Here is a 27,577-nt window from a genome sequence, read left to right on the forward strand (position 1 = left end):
CTCTGCACTATTGTATTTTACTAACTGGCACATATGAACTCAGTTCACTGATTTCCATAAAAGTGCCCGTTTAGTGTAATCTGCATCAACTGATCGAGTGAATTAAACCACACAAGATGCTTTTCTCTAAAGGCAAAATGTTTTTACTATACATTATTATTTTACAAAGTTTCTGCAAAGTCAAATAAAAAGTCTGGAGCAGTAAAGGGGTTATTTGGCCATGCCGGACAGCCAGCTGAGTTTGAATAAAGAAGGAGCGGCTGCGTCTTCGTCCTGATCAGCCAGCTGTCTGAACAGGCTGCCCGGTCGGAAGCTGTCCTCGCGGCCCGCTGCGGAGGAGGAGGAGGAGGGAGGCGCCTGCTGGAGGAAGGGGGAAACATCAGGTTTGCTGAGGTTTTAGTGAACTGTCTTCTTGGTAGGACTGTAACAAGTATTCCATAATTGTCTAGATGTCAATTCGAAATAGAAATTTTGAAATAGTCGCGATTTCTTTATTTAACCGCAGTCATTTCTTACCATTAGCTAAGGTCTTAAAGATACCACCCCAGCATTCAAAATGTCTAGTGGACATTTTGAATGCTGGGGTGGTATCCTTTGGGTAGCCCCCCAATTAGCAGTCAAACGCTACATTATGTCAAAGTAAACGCTACATTATGTCAAAGTAAAGAATATTTGAGTAAAAAAGGAGAGTTCTCTGAGCTTCTGCAGACCACAACAATCCGGTGCAGCCAAGGCTGGACACAACAGTATAAAATCATAAAACATTGCCGGTGCAACACAGATGTCTTCTTACCTGATGGTCAGAGGACTCTGATGAAGATGTAACTTTACATCGAAACGTTAGTCACTGTTATGCACCTTAAGAAATAAAACCATCAAGTAAGAAGACATCTGTGTTGCACCGGCAATTTTTTTTATTATTTTAAAGAATATTTGAACTTGTGGGGACTACTTTAAGTGTTTTCAGAGGAACCTTTGAATGGTTACACAACTCTGAAGCGGTTATTATCGATCTAGTGATTCACAGAAAATCAATTAGTACGGTGTCGATTGGCTCACCACTGAACAGTTTCTGATTTTTGAAAACACGGTTTGTTGGAAATATTTTCAAGTTCAAGATCAACAGAATAGAATGATTTCATCTTGGTACCCAGTACAGAGATGAGACATGCTAAGCCTAGCTTAGCACAAAGACTGGAGCACGGGGTCACTGCTTGCCATGCAAAGTGATAAAAGTCAGCTTCCACTAGCTCCAAAGCACACTGATAGTTATCACGTCACAGCTGGTAAGAGAGAAAACAAGACTTTTTCCCATAATGTCAGTGTTGTATCAGTTGTTTATTTTTTTTATTTTATTTAAAGGGAAGCTTAAAATGTGACGATTTCAGACAAATCCCAACTTGAAATGCATAGAGACATCTGCTTTTTTTAAATTTCTGCTGACATCTCACAATCTCAAGATGGGAATGGTCCACTCAAAACAGCTAACAATACCCAAGGGTCACTGTTGCTGTGCTGCTGTTCCATTAAATAATGCTCCAATCAATAGTCTGATCCCGAGCTGCATTATGAGCCCAAGCAGAGCGTGGGGAGATTAGTGAGCGCAGAGCAGAATCCTTTAGTCCCAACCCATCTGACACCACAATCATTTCAGCAGTTAATAAAGTACTGTCACACACAGCAAAATGCACCGAGGGGAAATCGAACTACTGAAAAATACGACAGACAGACAGACAGACAGACAGACAGACAGACACAAATTGAAATCACGATTTGAAAGAATGTGAAGACCACGATTAATCGAATGTGAATATTTAGTTGAATGTTTAGAGTAATATTTTCATTCAACTTTCATTCCTCCAATCATTATACTTACTGCTTTTTCATAAGATAAATGCTGGACTATTTGTCCTATTTCAGTGGATTTTTCATTATTCTTTTACTTTATTTCAGACTAATCTCATGAAGTGGCGTATGTATGACACGCCAATTCGTATGCTATTATTGGCGTGTTATCAAGACGCATACTCGCTTTTTAGCGTGTTTATCAACGCCATTTGACCTCCATTGACTTACATTACTTTGCGATTGCGTGTGAATTGACGCCATAGTGAGTAGTATGAAAGGGCGAAAATCCACATAGGGAGGGTGGTCGTGGGTGGAGGATGGGTCAACCACACGACTTTCACCCAAGAGAGCTGGGATCGTGTCCCGCGTGTCACGGTTTATTCAAGTCCCCCATGTGAGGTTTCCTTCCCACGTTTTTTCTTTTCCTAAACCCAACCCCCCCGTTCTTTTTTCCTAAACCCAACCCGCGTGTGACGTTTCCTAAACCCAACCGTAGCCTCGCGATAACACACCACGTGGCTTTAGAAAGTGGTGTGCAGTGTTACCTTTAGCATTTTTTTTTTAGCAGTGGGGGCAGGTTTGTCCCAACGTTTTGACAATAACCTACATCGACACAGTATGTGGAGTTAAACTGGACGGGTCCTATAACCTCTGAACAGTTCTACTTGTTAAATTGCAATGTGAGTGGCAGCCAACATTATGTCGGCAGGATCATTTAAAAGGCAACCACGACAAAAACATTTTGTACAGCCCTATTTCTGATACCGTGGTGGCAGAAATTTTGCCATGGTGGGCTGCCACTACAAAATCAACATAAGAGGAAACACTGGGTGTGTACGTTTACGCTGTGACGTTGCAGACTGCCATCCGCTGTATAGACATACATGCAGATAGCTCAAAATGCGTACAGATAACGTGTATGTTTACGCAAAGTCATGATATCACGTTGTTTATTTAACATGATCGGAGAAGGTGCAATATGTAGCTAAAAGAAAGAAATTGCAATTAGATGTTCAGCCCTAACTCACAGACACACTCAAAGACCTCACAGCCCTAACTCACAGACACACACATATACACAGACACAAAGACACACAGACACAAAGACACACAGACACACACAGAAACTTGCCTGGGTTTCTCGCACTCAAAAACGCTGGGAAGGCAGAGGGTGTAACAAATTTACCCAGGGTGGAAAAAGAAAAAAAAATGACACAGATAACATTTCCTTTACTGGTCAACTAAAGAAATGGCTTATTGCTAATCAGATGTGTGCACACTAGACTCCTGACTGCCTGTTGACTTTTGCTGCGTGCCTGCAGATGTGTCTTGGTTGTGTTTGCTTGGTTACTCGTTGTTGTGCATTGTGCCTGTCTGAATGTTCCCTTGTGTATGTTGCTTTTACGTGCTGACTGAAATAAGTCATTAGATTGTATTTGATGTTTGTTTGTTTTTTTAGGTTGGCATTTTTTAAAACTGGCCAGGGACACCAGATGAAAATGAGCCTGCTGTAACTGTGGCTCATTTACAGTGACTTTGCTGTTGATTCACGAGCGCTGTCCCTGTCCAATAAACAAATAGATGAAATGAAATGGAGACATACTGCGGTGTTCAGCATAGGAAACAACAAAAACAGTGAGAGTCAGTCAGCTGTTACTCACCAGCTGGTGCGAAGCGTCAGAGGTCCTGGTGGCGGACTTGGATTTACGCACGCTGGACATGCTGAGAGGCAGCAACCCGAACCTGCAGAGGACATAGCAGCCATGGTGGGAATTAGGTCAAAATACTGTTATTAAAAATACAGATATACAAAACCTAGAGAGAGGAACAACAGTTCCCAATTCCTGGTTAACATTAGTAAGACTGGGTACGGAAACCTCAAAACTTTTATTTGGAATTTTGAACTGGCATCTCTCCAGCTACCAAACCACACTGTACTTTGGTCCATACTGGGACTTGAACCAGCGACCCCTCTGGTTCCCAACCCAACTGAGCTACAGCCACCCAACACTGCATAACAATTACCTTAAGTTCTAGAAATGGCCGGGCTTTACACGTCATATTCAGTGAACAGCTAACATCACATACTCCCGTCCAGCTATATACCATTTAAGCTATTAATCCAGTTTAGCTTTAGCAATTTAGCTATTCAGCATTCACACGCATTTTCTGCAGGAAATGCATTTTCTAGTTTTGAAATTGTTTTTGTTTTGTTGATTTTCTCTCTTCTTCCCTTATTATTACCTCCACCACATCTGTCACCCTGCTTCACATCTTCAAACACAGATCTACCTTCCTTACATTCAAACACCCCAACATGTATACACTTACTACACATGACACATACGGCACAAACACACTCCAATCTCACACACCATTCTCTCTGCCTCTTACCACATCATCACAACTGTTGTATGCTGTATATTATTGTCTTTACCGTTTGGCACTCTCTATACATACGTTAACATATCGTATGTGTCATTAACCTTATATGTCACTGTTGTTACACTGCCTTCACTAATAAAAAATAAATAAAAGAAAGTGGACTTCTGACCTGATCTGGCTGCTGGCCAGTGGCAGGATGTTGTACGGCTCCTGGGAGTTCAGACTGCTGCTCCGCAGGGCAAACTGCTTCTCTGAGCCGGTCAGCAGCCCCAGCAGCACCTGGGACACAACGTCACGTCAACCTTTCAGCAACGTTTATAATGGTAGCTGTTGTATCTTGGGTTCATGTTAAAAGAATCTCATATAGTTATTCAGCAATGCAGTTTATGACACACACACACACACACACACACACACACACACACACACACACACACACACACACACACACACACACACACACACACACACACACACACACACACACACACACACACACACACACACACGAAAAAGAGGAAATATGCATTGTAGTTGTAGCTTGATGAACATAGCATAAATGTGAAATTAGTGTTTGTGACACTAGCAGTAAATATTAATGCAGTCACTTATACAGGCCACAGGGCGGTATGTTGTCTACAGCTGCAGGTGACAGGGAAATGTACCAATGAAGTAGAAAGGAGAGAGAGAGAGAGAGAGAGAGAGAGAGAGAGAGAGAGAGACTTGGTTAACGCAGAAAGATGTGAACTACGGATGCAGTACGTTTGTTCATGTAAAGTGTTCAAATGAAGAAACGTGTGGTTCCAGTCATTTATCATAGAAACTACAGCTAAATCCCCACAGTAACTGTAACATCTTTTCTTTCTTCTTTATTTTTTTTTATATCTGGACAATAGAAGCATTAACATCTCAGGGCTAATGTGACTGGTGGTTCTATAAGTTTAGTGCTTATGCTTCCAGGGTTCAAAATAAGCACGATTCAACCAGCAGTGTGTGCGAGTGTGTGTGTGTGTGTGTGTGTGTGTGACGGTTCATGAAAAAACATCTGAAATGACGAGCCAAGCGCTCCTCAAGTGGAGTGTGGAGTGCGGCAGGTGTGTGTGTGTGTGTGTGTGTGTGTGTGTGTGTGCGTGGTGTGCGGTGTGTGTGTGTGTGTTGATGATGACTGAAAGTACCGAGGTCCTCTGGGACATGCGGTTGAGGTTGGTGTTTAGCGGCGGTGTGAAAACGTCCAGGTCGAACGGGTCGATGTAGCCCTCCAGCCAATCACAGACCTCGTGGAACCTGGAAGACACAAAAAACAAACACGTTTTTTTTTTTTTTTTTTTTTTTTTTTAACGATGTCAAGACTTTACATGTAAAAGAGGAATTCCAACAACCGAAGTATTGAAAGAAAGCTGGGAAAAAAATATCAAATTAAATGTTATTGGATGCTCGGTGTAAGGTTAGCAGTAGCCACCACGCAGAGATGCTGCGACGGTAAGGAGAGAGAAGGTGAAGGACTGCAGCGGTGTCTCCCCAGAAAAGTGCCACCTACCCCCCCCCACCACCACTCCACCCTGGGAGACGTTAGCCCAAGCTGTAACTCGAGCCAGCTCCCCAACCGTCAGCCCTAACCCTGGGCTGGGGTCAGAGCAAGTCACCAGATCTTAGGGGTGCGTGGGCTAAACAAAACCCTTCGCTGCCTATGTAGTCTATATCCGCTGTAAATTCCGCCGTATGTCGTAGCATCTTTTCCTATTCAAATAAACATGAAATGTAAAAAAATAAAAAAGCAAAAGGCCCGCATGTGATGAATTAGTTACCTGGGGTCTTGGTGGGACCGGGAGCTCTTGCCCTCCTCCGGCCTGCTGCCCAGTGTGGTGTTGAGGTAACGCAGGTCAAACAACAGCTGCAGGGCCCGGTTCTGAGTCATGGGAAATGCACCGTCCTGGAGGACAGAGGAACAGGGATAAAAAGGCAGAGACATTTAGGAAGCTAATGTGGGTCCTAACGAATGAAAACAAAGTGCACTTTTTTCTCCATTCCTCTATTTACTCCCTCCTTTTTCTGTCTCCCCTGTTTTTCCTTCAGATGATGGTGATCGTGTTTAACTTTACATATCTATCAAGATAACATTACGTGTATTTGTATGTGATATAGGCCTAATACTTTCCCCTTGGTAATGTAGCATATGAATTTCCATGATTAGAGTCGAGCGGGCCGGCCGGTTGCACGGTTACATTAGAGTCGAGCGGCCGGTGTTACACCGTAAGCTGTGACCCATCAGGAAGTGTGACTCCTTAATTAAGCCGTTACAGTGAGGTCACACATTCTGACAGCTGCTACTTGTCATATATGGTGACCTCTGAGATACTGGCTCTGTGAAGACTATAAATAAGAAAATATGTGTCCAGATTAGTGTGAAGAGATGACATAACTACCCCAAACAATATTTTTAAGTTGAACTCCTTTATTAAGCAGTTACAGTGGGGTCACACATTCTGACAACTTAGCCAATGTGCTTATTACAAATGTAACTTGTGCATACATGTGCATGCAGTCACAAAGAAATACATGTTTAGATAAATTTCAGAGAAAATGTACCTCAATATATTTTATTTACTTTCGGATAAACAGCGGTTTACTTTTTCTCCTTAGGAAGCAATAACAAATTGCGAATAATCATACAGCTTGCATCCGTGGACGTAATGTATTAATACTCCGTTTGCGTACGCGCTCTTCTTCGCCCTCCATTGTCTAGCACGCATATATATATATATATATATATATATATATATATATATATATATATATATATATATATATATATATATATATATATATATGGCACGAATGAAGTAAAAGAAAAAAACAGGAGTGAGTCGGTTCATTGACGTATGGCACTCGATTCTCCCGGCTCGCTGACACGAGTCGGGTTAATTAACCGGCTCTTCGGTCAGTTCGTCAACACTAGTTAGGGTCAGTTTGTAGCTGTAGCACAACTGGCTTCAACTTCAGCCGGTACGTATCCAAAGGTAGCGTCTATGAAAGCTGCGCAAGGTGTAGCTCGACATTTCGTTGGCACAATTCGGAAATGCGCAATTGAAAATCTTTTAGAGAAAACTCGCTGTCCTCCAAGACAACAAACTCCCTGAAACTCTCCCCACTCAAGTTCCACACTATAAACATCTATGGTTCCACATCGCTGTCTTCCCATAAGTCACCTTGCCAGGTGTCAGAACAAAGACTTCACAATCTTCCCATAATGTGGCCAGACACATATAATACCAATCTGAGCCCGTCAGTGGTAAAAACAGAACTTTTAGTAGACGTAGATGGACGGTGAACATTTGTCTCATAGGGTGGCATTGCAGCCTGATTCGCCGCTGAAGGTTACAGAGTTCTCGCTCAATATTGGACCAATTTAATACAAATAAAATAAAAAAAATTGTTCATTGGAAAAGAATCCATTGCACGGGAAAATAGGGTCCACATTTCCCATTTAAAGAGGCGCTATGCAGTTTTGGCCATTTCTTTGCTTTTTGCTGGCAGGTTTCTCTATAGAGCCCCCCCCTACAGCTTCGGAATAGATATTTGGCAGCTCCTATGTCTACTCGTGTCTGATTCCTCACTCGGTCAGTCTGCCGTTTCCTTGTTCTCTGTTCCTCCAACAATGCTTTCCTAGCTTTCTGCTACTTCTTTGCCGGCTCAGCCATGACGATAGTGTGAAAAACTTCATCGCTACCTTGTTCTTGCTAGCCGGTTCCTGAATGGGCGTATGTGTGCAGTGCGGTGAAACGATTCGTTACATCACGAGACCGGATATAACCGGCCAAAAGTTGCAAAGGTGGTTTTTCCGCTCACAGGCGCTAGGGGGAAGCTAGAGGACCACCATTCAACCCGAAAAACTCATATAACCATTCCAATGACTCTGGCTGTTCACTTAAGGTAAATTAAGCTAAAAAAAACTGCATAATTCCCCTTTCAGGACAACGCTTTTTATTTATGTTGGACCTAAAGTATTGAAATTGTGGATAACCTAACAATAATAATTCCTTTCTAAAGCTCAACGTGGTGGACTGAGCTGGCATGTATGAGGAGTCTGTGGTGACTTTTCAAAAAGAGGGTTTAATTCACCTAAAAATTAAACAATTTAAAAAGAGATAGTTAACAAGGTTCTGGGCCCATAAAAGAGGATAAGTAAAACGAACTAAACTCAGGTGATGATAACCGATAACCGGAATAGAACTGAACAGACTAAACTGACCCACCAAACTCAACATAAGCAGAACATATAAACAGGACAATTAGTAACAAAAAAAAGTATACTTTATATACATGATGTGGCGGTGTTGCTACAGTCTGATTGGCCATTTGCTATATGTAAAGGCTCTGCATTAGGGGGACCTGGTGGTGGGATTATTTTGTCAACTGCTGTTTCCCAGGTCGAGAATAATGTCTGAATCTCATCAGGATAACCCTTACCCCAAGCCTTTCAGAGATTACAGAATCTGAAGACAAAGTTGTCTCACTACGCCCAAATCCAGGCTTTACAATTCAGAAATGTATAGGTGACGAGACAAACGTTACTCAAAGGTCAGAGGTTTTTTTATTATAGTACAGAACTAATTCTCAACACTGTGTGAGTGTGTTTGTACGTGTGTGTGTGTGTGTGTGTGTGTGTGTTACCCTGCTGGATGCCTGCTGTGTGAGGCTGTGGTAGTGGTGCAGGGCCTGAGTCAGACAGGCCTGCAGCAGCTCCTGCAGGGTGGGCCGGGGCAGAGCGTGGCCCCCCACCCGGTTCACCTCCACACACAGCTGGAACAGCAGCGACTGCACGAACCACGACGGCTGCAGAAAACACAAGGTTCACCATCAGATTTGACCTCAGATCTTTGAATGGAATCAGCCACCACTGTGCTTCCTGTCTGTGTCCTAAGAGGTGGTGCGGAGCAGCTGACCTGGACTGGGAGACTGATTTTGGATGTGACGCTGCTCCCCGACTCGGCTTCTTCTTGGATCTCCAGATCCTCCCAGTTTGTTGTCGTTGTTAGGATGGCGCCGGCAGACTCAGCATGCAGCGCTGCGCCAAACTTATCCAGCAGCACCTGTCACAACACCACGCATCGTCACTAGGCAGGTCTTGAAACTATTTACAACGTGAATTAGAGTTGCCATTTTGGGGCAGTGGAACAAAACGCAACACTGACATACTGTAGCACCAGCTTATAATGTTGTTATGGCAAACATCTGGCAATTCACGCAGCAGACACAGAGCAGCATTAACATTCATTTAGAGTCCCATATGGAGGGAGATAATAACCCCCGTCTCTGTTTAAAGATGGTCTCTGATGTTGGATGACAATGGCTATCTTGATCCTTAACTGTAAGAGGCAGTTAAACACTACAAAAAGCTAGTAAATGAACTTTTGCGCTTAGATGAATTCATTATCTATACCCAGTGTTTCCCCACACATAGACTAATTTGTGGCGGTGCACCGCACTATCAACACAGGCCGCCGCACATTGCTTTCTAATCTGTGGGAAACGCTGCTATACCGTTCCAAAAAAGCTGAACCCAGTTAATTGCCGCTTGCTATCTTAGTCTCTGCCACCCAGGATTCTACACTACTCAACACAAATCAGACTGTATGCCACATTTAACAGATAACACAGTGAAATACAGTGTCTGACTTTAGAGAGGGCGGAGCTCCAGATGCGGTACGCCTCCATGCTGCAAACGAGAAGCTCCTCCTTTAGACCCGCCCACTTGGCCTGGGCCGGGCTGACCTCCGTGGCCTTCGCTTTGCCCAGCTTCTTGCCCTGTCTGGGGGTCCCCTTTGCTGTGGCCTCAGACGCCCTCTGTTTTCCCAGGATGCAATACTTCAGGTTGGGGCAGAGCTCACCCATGGACTGGCACAGCCTGGCGGTGAAAAGAACTGAGCTGAGGCGGGCGGGGCTGGGGTCAGGCGTGGCTGCGGCCAGTTCAGAGCGGATGGAGGACAGGATGTGGCGGACACAGGCCGCGCAGCCTTCACGTAAAGCCTCCTCCACCGCCGGCGAGTCCGTGAAGCGGTTAAAAGAGGATGCCGACGAGCTCTCTGTGGGACCAGAGGAGGGAACTGCCGCCGAGATGGAATCAGAGCCTGTCGAGCACAGCGTGAAAGATGAACATCATGGGTTCACTATATAGGATGTGAGAACAACACTGGGCCTGTGTTAAGTACTGCATACTAAACGTTGTATACAAACCATAGCAAACTGTCTGCTTAATTCTTGCACTAGCCGGCATTTTATTTTTTTTTAAACTACAATGATAATTTCTGCCTCAAAACTTGTGGGGCTTTAGTTTTCCTCTTTTGCAGATCAGGAATGTTTGCCTCTTTAATGTCAGTGGACGACTATGATGATCTCAGCCTCAGGCTACATGACAATTCGCAACTAACAGGTGTTTGGACATTTAGATCGTGACCACCTCATGGAGCGTAGATGGGGACTGACAATCCACTCCCTGTCCTAAAGGCCCTGACACACCAAGGAACTGCTGGCCTTTGGTCCAAGTTGGGCAGTAGTGGAAGTGGATTTAATATAAAGACCGTAATAGACCTTCCTCTCTCTGCACCATCTGCACGGCTAAACAATTAGCCCCCTAGCAAGAAAGCTAGCTTACTACCAGCCAGCCAGCCTCTATATTGGTACAATGTAAAAAACTTAATGTTTCATTCAAACGCTCAAGTCACATCTTAGGAAAGCATATAGCTATTGCATCATGAGTGACAACTTGGTTTGGCTAATAATCTGTTGAAGGAATGTGAGTGGGATTAGCAAGCTAACGTTCGCTTACTAGCCAGCAGCGCCCCCCTCCGCTCCCATCGTAGGGAGAATTCTTTGCGGAGAGAACAGAGGGACATCTCTGGTTAGCCATCTCCCAGTGTCTGCTTTTTTCCCGGCGGCTAGTGAAGGAAAGGGCCGTAGGCTTTGTTTGGTTCTGCCGCTGCTGATTTAAGCAAATGCGGTTTGTTGTATCATAGCAACGTTTGTATCCAGTTTCCCCTTTTTGAATGACAGATAGATTCCCGCCGCCTGCTTGTATGGAGATATGTCCTCCCACGCAGGCGCAGAACGTACGTGGTACGTAGTCTCGGCAGTGTGTTCCAGTGCAAATTTTTGGCCAAAACGAAGGCGACATGGGCTTACGTAAGGCAATACCAGAGTGAGCCTTCATCGCTACTAGTTCCTGGCCGTCGGCTTGGTGTGTCAGGGCCTTAAGGAAGATGTCTGTCTGAATGTTACTGGCTTAAGAACACTAGCACACAGTGGCTAAGTTTGAGCTGCCCTTACCTGTGTCTTGGGAGGGTAGGTAGTACTGCAGGTCATCCAGCCTGGCCTTTAGCTTAGCATCCAGGGATGAGCAGAAGTTTTGAACGCACGGCGTCAGGGCCTGGGTCTTCATGGCCAGGCTACTCCTCTGGTGCTGCTGCCCCCGCTGGTTCACACTGACCCAGCCCGCATCGCTCAGCAGGTCCCCTGGAGACTCCGACCACAGGAAGGATGCCACATCTACCTCGTACTGGGCCCCGCGCCCTGAGCCATGGTTGGTACCTGAAGAAGTATGCATGGCCTGGCCCTCAAGATCCCTCACAGCTGAGGTGAGGAGCTGGACGGAGCTCATTGATATGGCTTCAGTGTCTTCTTTGGTGATGGCCTTGGGAAATTGGAGGAAGGAATCATTGGAATATTACAATATGTAGAATTGTAGTGCAGGCAGGCCTGCTGATATTGTGATATTGAACACAACACATAATTGCGTGGAGGCATATATACAAAGTCAATGGATAGACCCGTTTAGATGATAAAAAAAGGCAAAATGCGATACCCTTTTGTGAAACTACAGTACAGGCCAAAAGTTTGGACACACCTTCTCATTCAATGCGTTTCCTTTTTATTTTCATGACTATTTACATTGTAGATTCTCACTGAAGGCATCAAAACTATGAATGAACACATATGGAATTATGTACTTAACAAAAAAGTGTGAAATATCTGAAAACATGTCTTATATTTTAGATTCTTCAAAGTAGCCACCCTTTGCTTTTTTATTAATAAGGGAAAAAATTAAAATAAAGAAACACATTGAATGAGAAGGTGTGTCCAAACTTTTGGCCTGTACTGTAGATGAACACTAACCTGCAGGCGCTGAAGAAAAAGTTGTTGCAGGAAGTCATCCCAGGCAGCCAGGGGGCGCTCCAGCAGCCGCTGACACACAGTGCTCCAGTGCTGACTGATGGAGTCGGTGGACAGGAGGTCCCACACAGCGTCTCTAATGGCTGCCAATCCCTTCAGGCTCTTCACATAGACCAGAAGGCTGCCAACGCCACGGCAGATGTCCTCCTTACAGCTGAAAGGAGAGGAAAGATTGACGATGCATTGATTAGATACTGTATCCACATAAAAATCAATCAAAGATAGTTTTGATAATTGATTAGGACTTCATGACGGGCAGACCCCAGGCTGGGCAGATTAGCTCCACCACATCCTCCACCCTGACTCAACGGCGGCGTCCCTCAGGGCTGTGTGCTCGGCCCTCTCCTATACTCCTTGTTCAGGCACGACTGCGTGGCCAGCCACAGCTCAAACACCATCATCAAGTTTGTCAACTGTCATTGGCTGATCACGGATGACAATGAGACGGCCTACAGAGAGGAGGTCAGAGCCCTGACATCATGATGCCAGGACAACAACCTCAATCTCGACTCCAGCAAAACGAAGGAGCTGACTGTGGACTACAAAAGACGGCCAAGAGAAGGACTACCTTCATCACCATCAATAGGACCACCTAGCTTCCTCAGGGTTTACATCACCAAGGACCTCACCCGAAAAATGGCTTTTTTTCCTCCGCAGACTGGGGCAGCTCAAAATGGAGGATACTCTGTATCACCGCCTGGTATGCCAATTGCACCGCCCTGTAGTACCATGATGGTGACCTAAATTCTACATCTTTAGCAATAAATTAAAGGTATTCATTTTTAAGGATTGTTATTCTACAGTATTGGGGGGAAAAAACACTCCCGAATATCCAAATCCCAAAATTAAAACCAAATACCTACCCAATGAATACATTTTCAAATAATCAAGTATTCAAGACTAGCCCTACCTACCTATCATTTTACCAGTCTCTGTGGTTGGGTATGCTAATATATAGACTTTAAATGTCAAACTTTGAAAACACCTAAGACAAAAGGAAACAGAACAAATGTGAACAAATGATTGGTTGGAGCTTACGTATCAATCCACTGCTGCAGAGTGTCCCGGAGCTGCTCTCTCTGGATTGGCTGAGCCAGGGTGCGGAGGGTGGGCTGAAACTCGGTGATGGAGGGAGGCAGGTACTTGAACCAGCTGGCTGTACTCGTTTCTTCCTGCAACACCCTCCTGTCTTTAGCTAAGGAGAGAGATGGGTTTTCTTGTCTCACATTTTCATTATCTATGGGTATTTGTTAGGTCTGCACGATATGAGGAAAGCATGTGATATGCAAAAACGTTGTAGAATATCACAATAACGATATTATTTGCAATAAATAAACAGATAGTATTAAAGTGTTCTCAGTTCTGCCTTTCTGCTGTTATTCAATATTTTGTTAAAAAAAAACAGCAAATTGCTTGTTGAATTTAAAAAGCGGAAAAAAAAAAAATTTCCAACACTATTTTATTGAAAAAATTAAACATTGAATTAAATATAAAAAGCGATTGCAACTCCGCTACCGCTCGGCAAAAGTGAACTCAGAGTCAACATTGGGGCAGGGGATTTTGTCTGCTAATTTAGAGGTCCAAGCCAGACTCATCTTCTAAGCCAGATGTATTATAAGACCGACCAGGTCAGACTGGCTGCTGCTCTGCACCTGTGACCGATAACGCGAGACAGATTTTACCTCAAAGAGATGTCTCGTCACATTTTAATCTTGCGTGGGACGAGATCTCGTCACACCTCTAGAAATTAAACAAAATTGAAATTTTGCCCCATAAAACATCATGTTTCGAGCTCTCCTTCAGTATTAAGAGTGCAAACAAGAACTGCTCGTAGCTAATATAGCATGACTTTTCATGGTATAGATTCAGAAAATTGTAGAGAGATATTGGCTAAAAGAAAAAGGCCTCAGCCCACAATTTACTCCTTCACAATATTATACTTCCTGTTAACATCTCCCATTGTCCCTCCAACATGGTCCCTACACCCCTGGAACACGGATACATACACATAATTGTTAAAATTATGTTAAATTTTTAATTAAAAACTCAGTCAGATATTGCCAAATAATGACATTTCTGAGTAGCCTCACTTATTCTGAAAATAACAATATATAACATGAATGCCAAATGATTGTTGCTTAATGCTGTAAGCCTGTCAATAAAAGGAGTGCAAACCGTGCCAAAACAGTCTAAGGTTTATAAGAAAAGAAAGAGACTATTCCTTCCTAAGGCCTCATTCACACTGCCAGCGTGGGCATCGGAGGGTGCGGGTTGTTGCAGCGGGGACACACAAAAAAACGCGGCGGGCCTGCGGCAAAAGGTTGAGAACGACTCAACTTTTGGAGAAACACAACCCCACGTCACCCGGAGATCAGACGTGTCGGTGTGTTTAGAGCTATGGTTTGAGGCGGTGTGAGAGTCCCGTACAGGAAACATCACTGCCTCTATTGGTGCCACAAGAAAGTTTTAAACACAAGCACTGAAAACTCTCTCTCTCTCTCTCTCTCTCTCTCTCTCTCTCTCTCTCTCTCTCTCTCTCTCTCTCTCTCTCTCTCTCTCTCTCTCTCTCTCTCTCTCTCTCTCTCTCTCTCAAAACAGTAATTGTGAAGTATAAAGTCTACTTGTGCTACATTGGCAGGTTAAAGAACACAAGAGGACACACAGATGGGCCATTTGGGACACTCCCACACCGCCCGACTACTCTGTCATTGTTTCCCGGTCTGAACGCAGCCTCAGGCCTGTTTTCAATAGCTCTCGCTAAGCACTAAAAGTATCCTGACATCCCAGCTATTTACCTGCATATGTGGTGGAGGTGACATTCTCCAGGATAGAAAAGAGCATGCCACAGCTCAGGGCTCCCTCCCCCGGCCAGGGGGCTCCCTCTTTGGGCAGGTAGAAGACAGCATAGGCCTGGAACAGAGTGGTGACCAGCAGCTCCACTAGGCTGCACACCTGGGCCTTGATCCCCGCACCTGGACCAAACACACACCGGGGTACATCAACTGACACGGACAGGTCCTTTTTGCTTTACTAACATTCATAAAATAATGATACTGCAAACAACATTTCCTGCTCTGCTTCACGGTATAAGCCTTCAAGCAATATGCCTTCTATGGCTGGGACGTAATGCTTCTGTCCCGATTTGATTCTTTCCAGATACATGGGTGCTGATTGGATTTGTATTGCAGTTTTCATCTACTACAATTCTAGAATTATTGCGATTCGATAGTACAGAGTATTGTGATTTTTCTTTTCCTTCTTTTACAAAAACAAAAGTTAAATAATACACATCTAGAGACAATATATCATGAGACATTTCTAAAAATTGTTTACTAAGAAGAATGCACATCACATGTCAGTCATGTCTGACATTTATTTACTTTGTAAAGAACATAACACGGCCCTTAATGAGATTGTGACACGGATACAGTGCCAAGTATTAACACCCCCCACTCACATGTTCAATAAATGCAAAATATTGAACATGTGAAAAATCTATGAAAGTCCCTTTATGGACAACCAGAATCAAATGAAATGATAATGAGGTGTAAACGATAACTAAATAAAAAAAGAACCCTCTCCTTGACTGGGTTACAGGAGCATGGCATTGGCAACAGCGACACAGGATATAAAACCTGTTTCTTTGAACCTGTAATTGTTTCCGCAAACTCTACCTTGAAGCACTAAAATTGATTTATAAAAAAAAGGGTCTACAATTGCCGCTCTCTGGCACTAGGGCTGCACAATATATGATTTTTTTATCGTCATCGCAATATCAACTGGCGCGATAAACACATTGCAAAATACACTCAAATATGTTTTGTGTTTGTTGAAAGAAAATCTCAGCAGAAATTTGCGCTTTATAAATGTAACGGTCACTTTTTTCAGTGCTGCCAATTTTATATTCAGTTCAATGTTTGTTTAATAAAAGACAGTTGGAAATGATTTCCTTTCATTTGTTTTAAATTCAACAAGCAGTTTTTTTGCATTTTAGCAGAATGCTGAGCAGCACAACTGAGAACACTTTAATATCTTGTTTATTTATCGCGTGTTATATTCAACAACATGATCCCATATTTTCCTCATATCGTGCAGCCCTATATGCCACACTCTGATATTGATGTGCATTTATGTTGGCAGGTGTTACAAAACGGTAGGGTACCGTGCTGTGGTTGGTTGAGCAGCTGATGGATGGAGGCCTTGCGGGCCAGCAGGAAGTCAGCCAGGGCCTGGCGCGGTGAGCTGTCCTCCAGCAGCATGGTGGACACCAGGGCCTCGGCTATGGCCTGGTCCGACACGGCACGGCCCCGCAGCAGAGAGCGGCTGTCCAGGAGAATGGTGGACCTGCAAGAGAACAGACCAGACGCTGACCGATTTCTACTGAAATTCATTGAAAATATTCTGGTACAGGATATAACATCCTCTACTCCAGACTCAAACAACACAGAAAAAAAAATTATATGAACAAATATGAAGAACATGGATTTCATAAATTAGTTACATTGAAACAAAGGGAAAAAATCCCGCCCTTTGCTCTTGCTATAGCATTAGAAAAACTAACGTTACTGTCCATCGGGACCTTCGTCAAGAGTACTCTTGATTTTGTTCTTTGTTTTTCAAAGTTAATGTTATCGTCCAACACACCTGCACAGAGGAATATGTTTGGATGTGTTAGTTGTTTCTCTAGAATAAATAAGTTACATCAAATACAAACAGACTTTATAGTTTTACATTACATATTTTTTTACATAAAAAATGTATCCAAAGACTCTGTTCCAAGTAAAAGGCCCGCATTGAGACTGTTACTTAAGTAAAGGTCTGTAAGTATTAATAGGAATGTTTTGGTATGTTGACAGTGTATGTTTTTTTTAAATTATATTTTCTTTTTTTTCTCTTTTCTTTTTCTGTTATTAAATAATATAAAACCGTAAAAGATTGAAGTGCAACAGGAAAAAACATATAATAACATGTGACTGGATATGAAAGCACAACTATAAGGTATGGAAAAAAAATGTAAAGTAAAAGTACCCAATGCAGAAAAATCCTCCCATTTTAGAAACTGGAAATGATCCAAATAGTTGTGTCAATCAACTAAGTGTTCAATTGGCTAATCATTTCAGCTGGACTTGATTGTCTATATATTGTTGGCTAGTTTAATGGATAATAAAAACATCAGATTTTATAAACTACATGTGTTTTGTGTGCAGAAATCTTAATGTGTAAAGTAACTAAAGCTGTCAGATGAATGTAGTGGAGTAAAAAGTACAATATTTCTCTCTGAAATGTAGCGGAGTAGAAGTAGAAAGTGCAATGAAAAGAAAAAGACAAGTAAAGTACAAGTACCTCAACATTTGTACTGAAGTACAGTACTGGAGTAAATGTACTTAGTTACATTCCACAACTGAGCGTTACTCACTGCACGGCTCGCAAGCCTCCTGCGGCTCGCCAAGCTCTAATTTGTGGCAGTAAATAATACGGTGATATGATCATGCACTTTATACAGATATTTCATAAAAACATGAAAAAAAAAAAACAAGCAGGGCTATAACTAGAGGTAGACAAGCCGATTAATCGGCACAGATAGTTGATTGGTGGAACTATCGTTATCGACAAAAACCCATACCGATAGTTTTTCCTGGTCTGTAGCTGGAGCGGCTGAGAAGTGCGCGTTGTAATTCATTACACAGTACGCGAGAGCTGAGAAAGGTCTGCTGGCATCATGCGTTACAATAGTGGCCTCTAGAGGGTCTTTCTAGCCTTTACAGGTGATTTTCTATCCAGCTTGGAACTTGTGCCTTTTTTCGGGGTTGTTGAGCATTAAATCCAAACTGTTACATCCAAGATTTATCCACTTGATGTCCATAATTCATCACGTTTTCAGTCATTTCTGCTGCTAACTCCGTGCTACCCATAGACAGTAGGTGCTACCGACAAGGGAATCTCCCATGATGCCTTCGTTTATGTTTTCAACCAATGGGAAGGCAGGTCCGTCCCACATTACGCAGCTCCAGCAGGGGACCCCAAACTTCCCTTTCCCGAGCAACATTAACCAGCTCCGACTGGGGGATCCCGAGGCGTTCCCAGGCCAGGTTGGAGATATAATCCCTCCACCTAGTCCTGGGTCTTCCCCGAGGCCTCCTCCCAGCTGGACGTGCCTGGAACACCTCCCTAGGGAGGCGCCCAGGGGGCATCCTTACCAGATGCCCGAACCACCTCAACTGGCTCCTTTCGACGCAAAGGAGCAGCGGCTCTACTCCGAGCTCCTCACGGATGACTGAGCTTCTCACCCTCTCTCTAAGGGAGACACCAGCCACCCTCCTGAGGAAACCCATTTCAGCCGCTTGTACCCTGGATCTCGTTCTTTCGGTCATGACCCAGCCTTCATGACCATAGGTGAGGGTAGGAACGAAAACTGACCGGTAGATCGAGAGCTTTGCCTTCTGGCTAAGCTCTCTTTTTGTCAACGGTGCGATAGATTGAATGCAATACCGCACCCGCTGCCCGATTCTCCGACCAATCTCCCGCTCCATTGTCCCCTCACTCGCGAACAAAACCCCAAGGTACTTGAACTCCTTCACTTGCGGTAAGGACTCATTCCCTACCTGGAGAAGGCATTCCATCGGTTTCCTGCTGAGAACCATGGCCTCAGATTTGGAGGTGCTGATCCTCATCCCAACCGCTTCACACTCGGTTGCGAACCGATCCAGTGAGTGCTGAAGGTCGCAGGCCGATGATGCCATCAGGACCACATCATCTGCAAAGAGCAGCGATGAGATCCCCAGCCCACCAAACTGCAACCCCTCCCCACCCCGACTACGCCTCGATATCCTGTCCATAAATATTACAAACAGGATTGGTGACAAAGCGCAGCCCTGGCGGAGGCCAACCCTCACCTGAAACGAGTCCGACTTACTACCGAGAACCCGGACACAGCTCTCACTTTGGTCATACAGAGATTGGATGGCCCTGAGTAGAGACCCCCTCACCCCATACTCCCGCAGCACCTCCCACAGTATCTCCCGGGGACCCGGTCATACGCCTTCTCCAAATCCACAAAACACATGTAGACCGGTTGGGCATACTCCCAGGCTCCCTCCAGGATCCTTGCGAGTGAAGAGCTGGTCCGTTGTTCCACGACCAGGACGGAATCCGCATTGTTCCTCCTCAACCCAAGTTCGACTATCGGCCGAACCCTCCTTTCCAGCACCTTGGAGTAGACTTTACCAGGGAGGCTGAGAAGTGTGATACCCCTATAATTGGCACACACCCTCTGGTCCCCTTTTAAAAAGGGGAACCACCACCCCAGTCTGCCACTCCTTTGGCACCGTCCCAGACTTCCACGCAATGTTGAAGAGGCGTGTCAACCAGGACAGCCCCTCCACACCCAGAGCCTTGAGCATTTCTGGACGGATCTCATCAATCCCGGGGCTTTGCCACTGTGTAGTTGTTTGACTACATCAGTGACTTCCGCCTGGGAAATCGACGACAATCCCCCATTATCCTCCAGCTCTGCCTCTAACATAGAGGCGTATTAGTCGGATTCAGGAGTTCCTCAAAGTGCTCCTTCCACCGCCCTATTACCTCCTCAGTTGAGGTCAACAGTGTCCCATCCTTACTGTACACAGCTTGGATGGTTCCCCTTCCCCTCCTGAGGTGGCGAACAGTTTTCCAGAAGCACTTTGGTGCAGACCGAAAGTCCTTCTCCATGTCTTCTCCAAACTTCTCCCACACCCGCTGCTTTGCCTCTTTCACGGCAGAGGCTGCAGCCCCGCCGGGCCCGCCGGTACCCTGCAACTGCCTCCGAGTCCTCCGGGATAACATATCCCGGAAAGACTCCTTCTTCAGTCGGACGGCTTCCCTGACCACCGGTGTCCACCACGGTGTTCGTGGGTTACCGCCCCTTGAGGCACCTAAGACCCTAAGACCACAGCTCCTCGCCGCAGCTTCAGCAATGGAAACTTTGAACATTGTCCACTCGGGTTCAATGCCCCCAGCCTCCACAGGGATGCACGAAAAGCTCCGCCGGAGGTGTGAGTTGAAAGTCCGTTGGACAGGGGCCTCTTTCAGACGTTCCCAATTTACCCGCACTACACGTTTGGGCTTACCAGATCTGTCCAGAGTCTTCCCCCACCCCCTGACCCAACTCACCACCAGATGGTGATCGGTTGACAGCTCTGCCCCTCTCTTCACCCGAGTGTCCAAAACATACGGCCTCAGATCAGATGACACGATTATGAAATCAATTGACCTTCGGCCTAGGGTGCTCTGGTACCAGGTACACTTATGAGCATCCCTATGTTCGAACATGGTGTTCGTTATAGACAATCCATGACTAGCACAGAAGTCCAACAACAAACAACCACTCTGGTTTAGATCAGGGAGGCCGTTCCTCCCAATCACGCCTCTCCAGGTGTCTCCATCATTGCCCACGTGTGCGTTGAAGTCCCCCAGCAGAACAATGGAGTCCCCCACTGGAGCCCCATGCAGGACTCCAGTCAAGGTCTCCAAGAAGGCCGAATACTCCGAACTCCTGTTTGGTGCATATGCACAAACAACAGTCAGAGTTTTCCCCCACAACCCGCAGGCGTGGGGAGGCGACCCTCTCGTCCCACGGGGTAAACTCCAACACAGCGGCGCTCAGCCGGGGGCTTGTGAGTATCCCCACACCCGCCCGGCGCCTCACACCCTGGGCAACTCCGGAGAAGAAAAGAGTCCAACCCCTATCCAGGAGTATGGTTCCAGAACCAAGACTGTGCGTGAGAGGTAAGCCCCACCAGATCTAACGGTGGCGCTCCACCTCCCGCACCAGTTCCGGCTCCTTCCCCCACAGAGAGGTGACGTTCCACGTCCCCAGAGCCAGCGTCTGCCGCCCGGGTCTGGTCCGTCGAGGCCCCTGACCTTCACTGCCACCCATGTGGCATCGCACCTTGGAGTGTCATGTTTGTTTTTATCCAGTATCAATTCTAAATACTATCGGTCGATTAATCGGTTATCGCCAAATACGGCCCAACCTAGCTATCGTAAAATCCACTATTGGTCGACCTACTCAGTGATAACACTGACTCACTGCGGAGTTTGGGCGGTCTGTCCAGCTCTTAAAGGCCAATGTGCTCTTGGATGGTTAGATATATGATGGGCTAATGTAGAAAACATTGCATATTCTATGTTCAGGGATGACCGCTTGATAAGCAGGCATGGCAGGGCTCCAGACTAACTTTTTTCTCTAGGAGCACAGTTGCCCCCTACTGAAAATTTTAGGGGCGCAACCAGAAGATTTAGGGGCACACACCGTAAATCAACATGCTAACCAAATATTCACATTTCTACAAATTTCCACTGTATTACTAATAAATACTTTGATAATAGATGCAGAAATTACAATGTGCTGTTTCAAATTCAGTGTCACTTTTGAAGATGCAGCATAGAAGGCACCATCGCTGTCATGACAGTAAACAAAATATTTAAAAAATATACCAGCTCTAGTCTACAATTACAATGAATTCACCTTAAAATTAAACATTTATTGTTTAGGCTACTACCCTTAGGGTTGGGTATTGGTACAGATACCTGAAATTATGGTAAATTTCTTCGGTACTTTCCCTCTGTAATTACAAAACAATTATTTCAGTTGTAAAAATAATTCCAAACCTATTTATCCTATGTACTTAGAACATTGTTATGTTATTAGAATATGTTACACTCTAAAGAAATTAAACAAAAATAAAAATAAAACCCCTCCCTATCTCCTCCCAAACCCATCCCTACAACCTATTAAATTGAATAATTATTCATTTCTTACTCACTGTAACTTGTTTAGCCTGTTGTATTTTCATCATGACATGATTAAAAATAGCCAAAAATAGCCAAACCTATGACTTAGCTTTTACTACCTGGATCTAGTTGGCTCTAGTGGATCCATCACTACTCCTTTCAGTTATATTTTTAGAAGAATCACTAGCCCCAAAGCAGGATTGTTACTTAGTGACATTGTGTCTTCCCAAAGACACAAGTAAGGAAAGATCTAGTACCTGAAGTGTCCCGTGGTGGCTACCTGCCGGACCAGAATGGGGAAGCGGGCCAGGACGGGGCTGTAATGGCCCCCTGTAGCAGCCTCCAGCTGCAGCAGACCGTGCAGGTGGCAACACAGCAGGTAGAGCTGGGTGGCCTGCAGGTACTGGCACGCCTCCATGGCGCTCCAGATGCGCTCTGGGATCTCCAAGAGGAGCTTTATCTGGGAGGCCATGGTGTAGAACTTCTCCTGCCACTGCTTCTGGCTCTACAACACCACACAGACACACTGCATGTTTAGTAGACTTTAGATAGCGTGTGTGTTCAATTACATATCAGAAAGACAAGCAATGATATAAGGATAATAAGTCAGACAATAACGCCAGACAATGTAGTGATGTACAGTAATATTTCAGGAGTCAATGTTAGTTTGTCTGCCTGACTGTGAAAAAAAAAAAAAAAAAAAAAAAAACTCTACTTGCCCGAAGTAAATTTTTACTGGACCCTATACAAATAGTTTTTTTTTTCCAAAAAATAAGAAAAAAACATAAGAAAAGGAGAACATTTTTTTTTTTTTTTTAAACAAATATTGAAAGCGTCGAAAAAAACGCAGAAAAAAAAGCATAGAAATCGTCATCGCGAATGTCAATAAAAAAAGGGCACTTTTTACGTGGTGCCATTTATTTTCAAGTCAATATTCAATTTGTGCAATAAAAGAATGCTGGAAATTATTTTTCTTTCATTCGTTTGTAATTTAATTGTTGTATTTTAGCAGAATGCTGAGAGCAGCAGAACACTTTAATATCTGTTTTTTTACCGCAACTAATATTGTTATGATATTCAGCAACGTTATCGCATATTTTTCTCATATTGTGCAGCATTGGAGGTTTTGGACCCTTTTTAGGGGGGCTCAAGCCACCCTAAATTTCATCTCAGCCTTCCTAAAATTTCTAATAGTACATTTTTATTTTAAAATCAATTTCTGTGCTTCAAGTGAGAGTTTGTGAACTTGTCTGTTAGTGACAGAGAACAAACAATTACAGGTTCAAAAGGGCTTGAAAGGTTTAATATCCTGTGTGTCTGTCGCCGATGCCATGCACCGTCACTACCCGATGTGAGTCGAGTGCAGATGTTAGTTGCGCATGCGTCACTTTGCGACTTCGCATAGATCTGTTTTGCTGTTAGCCACTTATTAATGAGATAGGTACATTACATAGCAGTCATTTATTATTTAGCGTAAGGCATCACATTTTAAACGGCATGATCCCTGATGTCAGTTCTAGATTAGAGGCTGAAGTAGCCCACAAGAACCTGCTAACGAGAGACTTCTGTAATGTCATTACAGTAAAAATGGACCTACATAACAAAGTCCGTTCACTGCTGGCTACAAGTTGGCAATCAAACACAACAAAGGCTGTCACTTGAATGGCCTTTTAAGCTAACGTTAGCAATCAAACAATCATAGATAGCTAAAACATTTGACCGGATGCGGATCCCTTGGCGTTATGCCGTAAACCGTTTAAATCTGAGGACGCGCAACTCCCATCTGCACTCGACTCACACGGACATCAGGGATCATGCCGTTTAAAATGTGATGCCTTACGCTAAATAATAAATGACTGATATGTAATGTACCTATCTCATTATTCTGTGGCTAACAGCAACGGTTAGAAAACATGTCTTATGACAATAAAGCGCCGTTGTTTACGTCACAGGGTGTGTATTAGTGTTATTACATTATCTGGGTCACATGACAGTGATATATAACCAAAAGATGAATCCTGGGATTCATTCAAAACTTTAATTTGTTTTAAAAGAAATAAAAAAAAAAAAAATTATTTGACTGAAATAGACAATTATATTGTTAATCCCAATTATTTCTGAGACAATTAATTGTAGGCTACAGAGTTACAGGTCTTGTTTGTGGAAGACTTAGTTGCACATATTTGGCGGAGGGGGGGTTATGGGTCCACCCTCAAGGATCATTGAAAGGGATCATTGAAAGTTTTTCAAGACAATTAACAAAATTTGGAATTGTTACAGCTCTAGCTACTGTGTGTTTTGGCTCCACATAGGTGTGGAATGGGCTTCGATGCAGGTTTACTGCAGGTTTAGCTAGCCGTTCACCTCCTGTGTGCCGCTGTGTGTCCCGTTGGCTCTGCCTTGCTTCAGGCTGTGGCAGTACCGGTGCATGTCCCGGATGGACCGGACAACGCTCTCCGAACACTGCCTCATCTCTCCGATGGTGTCGGCGGCGTCGATCAGGTCCCGGTACCGCTCCCCAACCATCTGCCTCAGCTCCTCCTTCTTGTGCTCGATCTCCCCGCGGACTTTGCGCTCGATGCTGCGGATCTCCGCGGTGTTGTAGCCCTCGAAGAGAACCGCCGGGTCCTTGATCTCCGAGACCCGGAGGGACAGCGTAGGGTCTTCGGCCATCGCAGCTCCAAAACAACCTCAGCTGTTCCAGGAACTCTAACCCGGAAGACCGCACTTCCTGCGTCCGGTCCACGTCAGCAAAAATGTGACGACGACTGAATATGATGTGTTCATTGGTCACCGAAGCTGTCTGTCAAAGAACATTTCCGTCTAGGCTGGGAGCCGCCTACCCACACTGCTGAGCCAATCAAATCATCCCAAAGTGAATAATAATTATTATAGTAATAACAAATATCATACAGTCTCTGGTAAAAAAAAAAAAATAATAAAAATAATGAATTATTAATATTAGTATTATTCCCCCAGACACCATCACTAGTCACTACCCTCTACACTTACATTTATCCTGGACTTTGCATCTGCCCATTGCACTATATATTTTTTGTAAATTATGAACTCAACCATAGGTGTAATTCACGGGGTCTGAATTACACCTTTTTTTTTCACCTACAGCCAGCCTCTGCTGTCGGGCTCTGGTCCGTCTTGGCCCCTGACCTTCACTGCCACCCAGGGAGGGGTTTGGGGGTACTGTAGCTACCCCTTGGACTACCATAGCACCCCCTTAGCACCCAAAAGAAATTGCTATGATTTATTTATAAAAAATATTTTCATGTAAATACTATAATTTATATTTGAAAAATGAGTACATACATTAATAAAACAAACTGATTATTTTTAGACTAAAAAAAATTAAAAGGTCCCATGACATGGTGGTCTTTGGATGCTTTTATATAGACCTTAGTGGTCCCCTAATACTGTATCTGAAGTCTCTTTTATATAGGCCTTAGTGGTCCCCTAATACTGTATCTGAAGTCTCTTTTATATAGACCTTAGTGGTCCCCTAATACTGTATCTGAAGTCTCTTTTATATAGACCTTAGTGGTCCCCTAATACTGTATCTGAAGTCTCTTTTATATAAACCTTAGTGGTCCCCTAATACTGTATTTGAAGTCTCTCTTATATAGACCTTAGTGGTCCCCTAATACTGTATCTGAAGTCTCTTTTATATAGACCTTAGTGGTCCCCTAATACTGTATCTGAAGTTTCTTTTATATAGACCTTAGTGGTCCCCTAATACTGTATCTGAAGTCTCTTTTATATAGACCTTAGTGGTCCCCTAATACTGTATCTGAAGTCTCTTTTATATAGACCTTAGTGGTCCCCTAATACTGTATCTGAAGTCTCTTTTATATAGACCTTAGTGGTCCCCTAATACTGTATATGAAGTCTCTTTTATATAGACCTTAGTGGTCCCCTAATACTGTATCTGAAGTCTTTTATATAGACCTTAGTGGTCCCCTAATACTGTATCGGAAGTCTCTTTTATATAGACCTTAGTAGTCCCCTAATACTGTATCTGAAGTCTCTTTTATATAGACCTTAGTGGTCCCCTAATTCTGTATCTGAAGTCTATTTTATATAGACCTTAGTGGTCCCCTAATACTGTATCTAATTCAATTTCAATTCAATTTTATTTATAGTATCAAATCATAACAAGAATTATCTCGAGACACTTTACAGATAGAGTAGGTCTAGACCACACTCTATAATTTACAAAGCCCCATAAACAGATGAAATGCATTCCTGAGATGGCACATGCTGTTATAGCATGAACAGAAACATGAATTAGGTTAGTAATATGTAAAAAATGAATGTTTTGTGACAGCAACAATAAGAATAATTACAGCAACAATAACTTTATTCTACAACATGATTTTTCAACCAATAGTTATGGAATTGAATGACAACTAGGCTGACTATGCTTTGTCTGTCATGAAAAGTTAGTAACGTTAGAAATTAGAAAAAAATCGATAGAAATATTGTTGTAACCTTAGTGTTTAACAAATACAATAGCTAATTTAAAAGGCCCACGAGTAACGTTAACGTAGGCCGAGGACGGAGATTTGAACGAGACACTTCCAATGAACAGCAGTAGCCAGGCGACATCTATGGCTAGCTATAGCTACCTTTAGCTAGTTGATACCATTAGCTAGCGTCTCCCAAACGACCAAAACAATCAACTGGGAAGTACAAACAGTGAGTGTAATAAAGAATGAATTATTTCAGGCTTAGTATAATTTATTTCATTCAGACTTACCAGAAATACTGTAGGCTACGATCACCGGAGACCTCCGTTGACCGCAGCGGCAGGTTCAGCTTTGAATGTCGGCGTGTGATTGGTAGCTAAATACAGACAGACTCGGATTACTAGAGCTGCTGTAAACAGGGACCGAGAGGTTCCTTTTAGAAAAACTTATTTTAGCCATAATGCACTATCCATTAAAGGTAGTGCATTATGGAACATACTACCCCCACTTATAAGGGAATGTCCCACTCTGGCCACCTTTAAAAGCCAGGTAAAGGTGTGGCTTAGAGCTAACGAAACCTTTGACTGCATGCTGTACCGTTTTAGCCCAGTAGAGTGTGCTAATGAATTGCGTCTTCATCACTTACTAATAAATTGTCTTATTGTTGTTGTTTTTTTCATTTTGTTTTTCGCTGCTTCATATAACAAATGTTATTACTGTATATATTTTGTCTCTAACCAAGCGTGGGTCACCCGTACTTATGCTGTACCTATTAGCTCAGTGGAGCATATGCATGTCTGTTTTAATATTTAGTAATGATTTGTCTTGTTTTTTCTTTCTTTCGTCCCGTTTTACCCTGTTGTATA

General features: G+C 43.8%; 1 protein-coding gene across 4 annotated transcripts; it reads right to left on the reverse strand.

Moving 5' to 3' along the window:
- On the reverse strand, positions 1 to 27,290 carry cog1 (component of oligomeric golgi complex 1). 4 transcript variants are annotated; one of them, XM_028599670.1, is made up of 17 exons: positions 27,002 to 27,290; positions 24,595 to 25,081; positions 22,488 to 22,735; positions 16,622 to 16,803; positions 15,255 to 15,431; positions 13,498 to 13,654; positions 12,403 to 12,613; positions 11,557 to 11,920; positions 9,910 to 10,361; positions 9,177 to 9,323; positions 8,905 to 9,066; positions 6,039 to 6,163; positions 5,409 to 5,517; positions 4,403 to 4,512; positions 3,510 to 3,591; positions 2,981 to 3,004; positions 298 to 360 (listed from the first exon to the last, which is right to left on the reverse strand). In XM_028599670.1, the coding sequence occupies exons 2-16, from the start codon at positions 24,901 to 24,903 to the stop codon at positions 2,996 to 2,998; spliced, it is 2,844 nt and encodes a 947-aa protein (XP_028455471.1). In that variant the 5' UTR covers positions 24,904 to 25,081; positions 27,002 to 27,290; the 3' UTR covers positions 298 to 360; positions 2,981 to 2,995. The 4 variants fall into 4 exon arrangements, with proteins under 4 accessions (XP_028455470.1, XP_028455469.1, XP_028455468.1 ...); XM_028599669.1 differs by lacking the exon at positions 2,981 to 3,004 and having other exon boundaries at positions 1 to 357; XM_028599668.1 differs by lacking the exon at positions 2,981 to 3,004 and having other exon boundaries at positions 2 to 360; positions 24,595 to 25,078.
- Between the last annotated feature and the right edge of the window lie 287 nt (positions 27,291 to 27,577).

Source organism: Perca flavescens, chromosome 15, assembly GCF_004354835.1.
Source record: "Perca flavescens isolate YP-PL-M2 chromosome 15, PFLA_1.0, whole genome shotgun sequence".
NCBI lineage: Eukaryota > Metazoa > Chordata > Actinopteri > Perciformes > Percidae > Perca > Perca flavescens.

Coding starts and splice junctions, on each gene's coding strand:
- cog1 (XM_028599668.1), bottom strand. CDS start 24,903: ATGGCCGAAGACCCTACGCTGTCCCTCCGGGTCTCGGAGATCAAGGAC. Junction 15,432..16,621: donor GCTCAACCAACCACAGCACG/GTACCCTACCGT, acceptor TGTTTGGTCCAG/GTGCGGGGATCAAGGCCCAG. Junction 9,067..9,176: donor AAATCAGTCTCCCAGTCCAG/GTCAGCTGCTCC, acceptor TGTTTTCTGCAG/CCGTCGTGGTTCGTGCAGTC.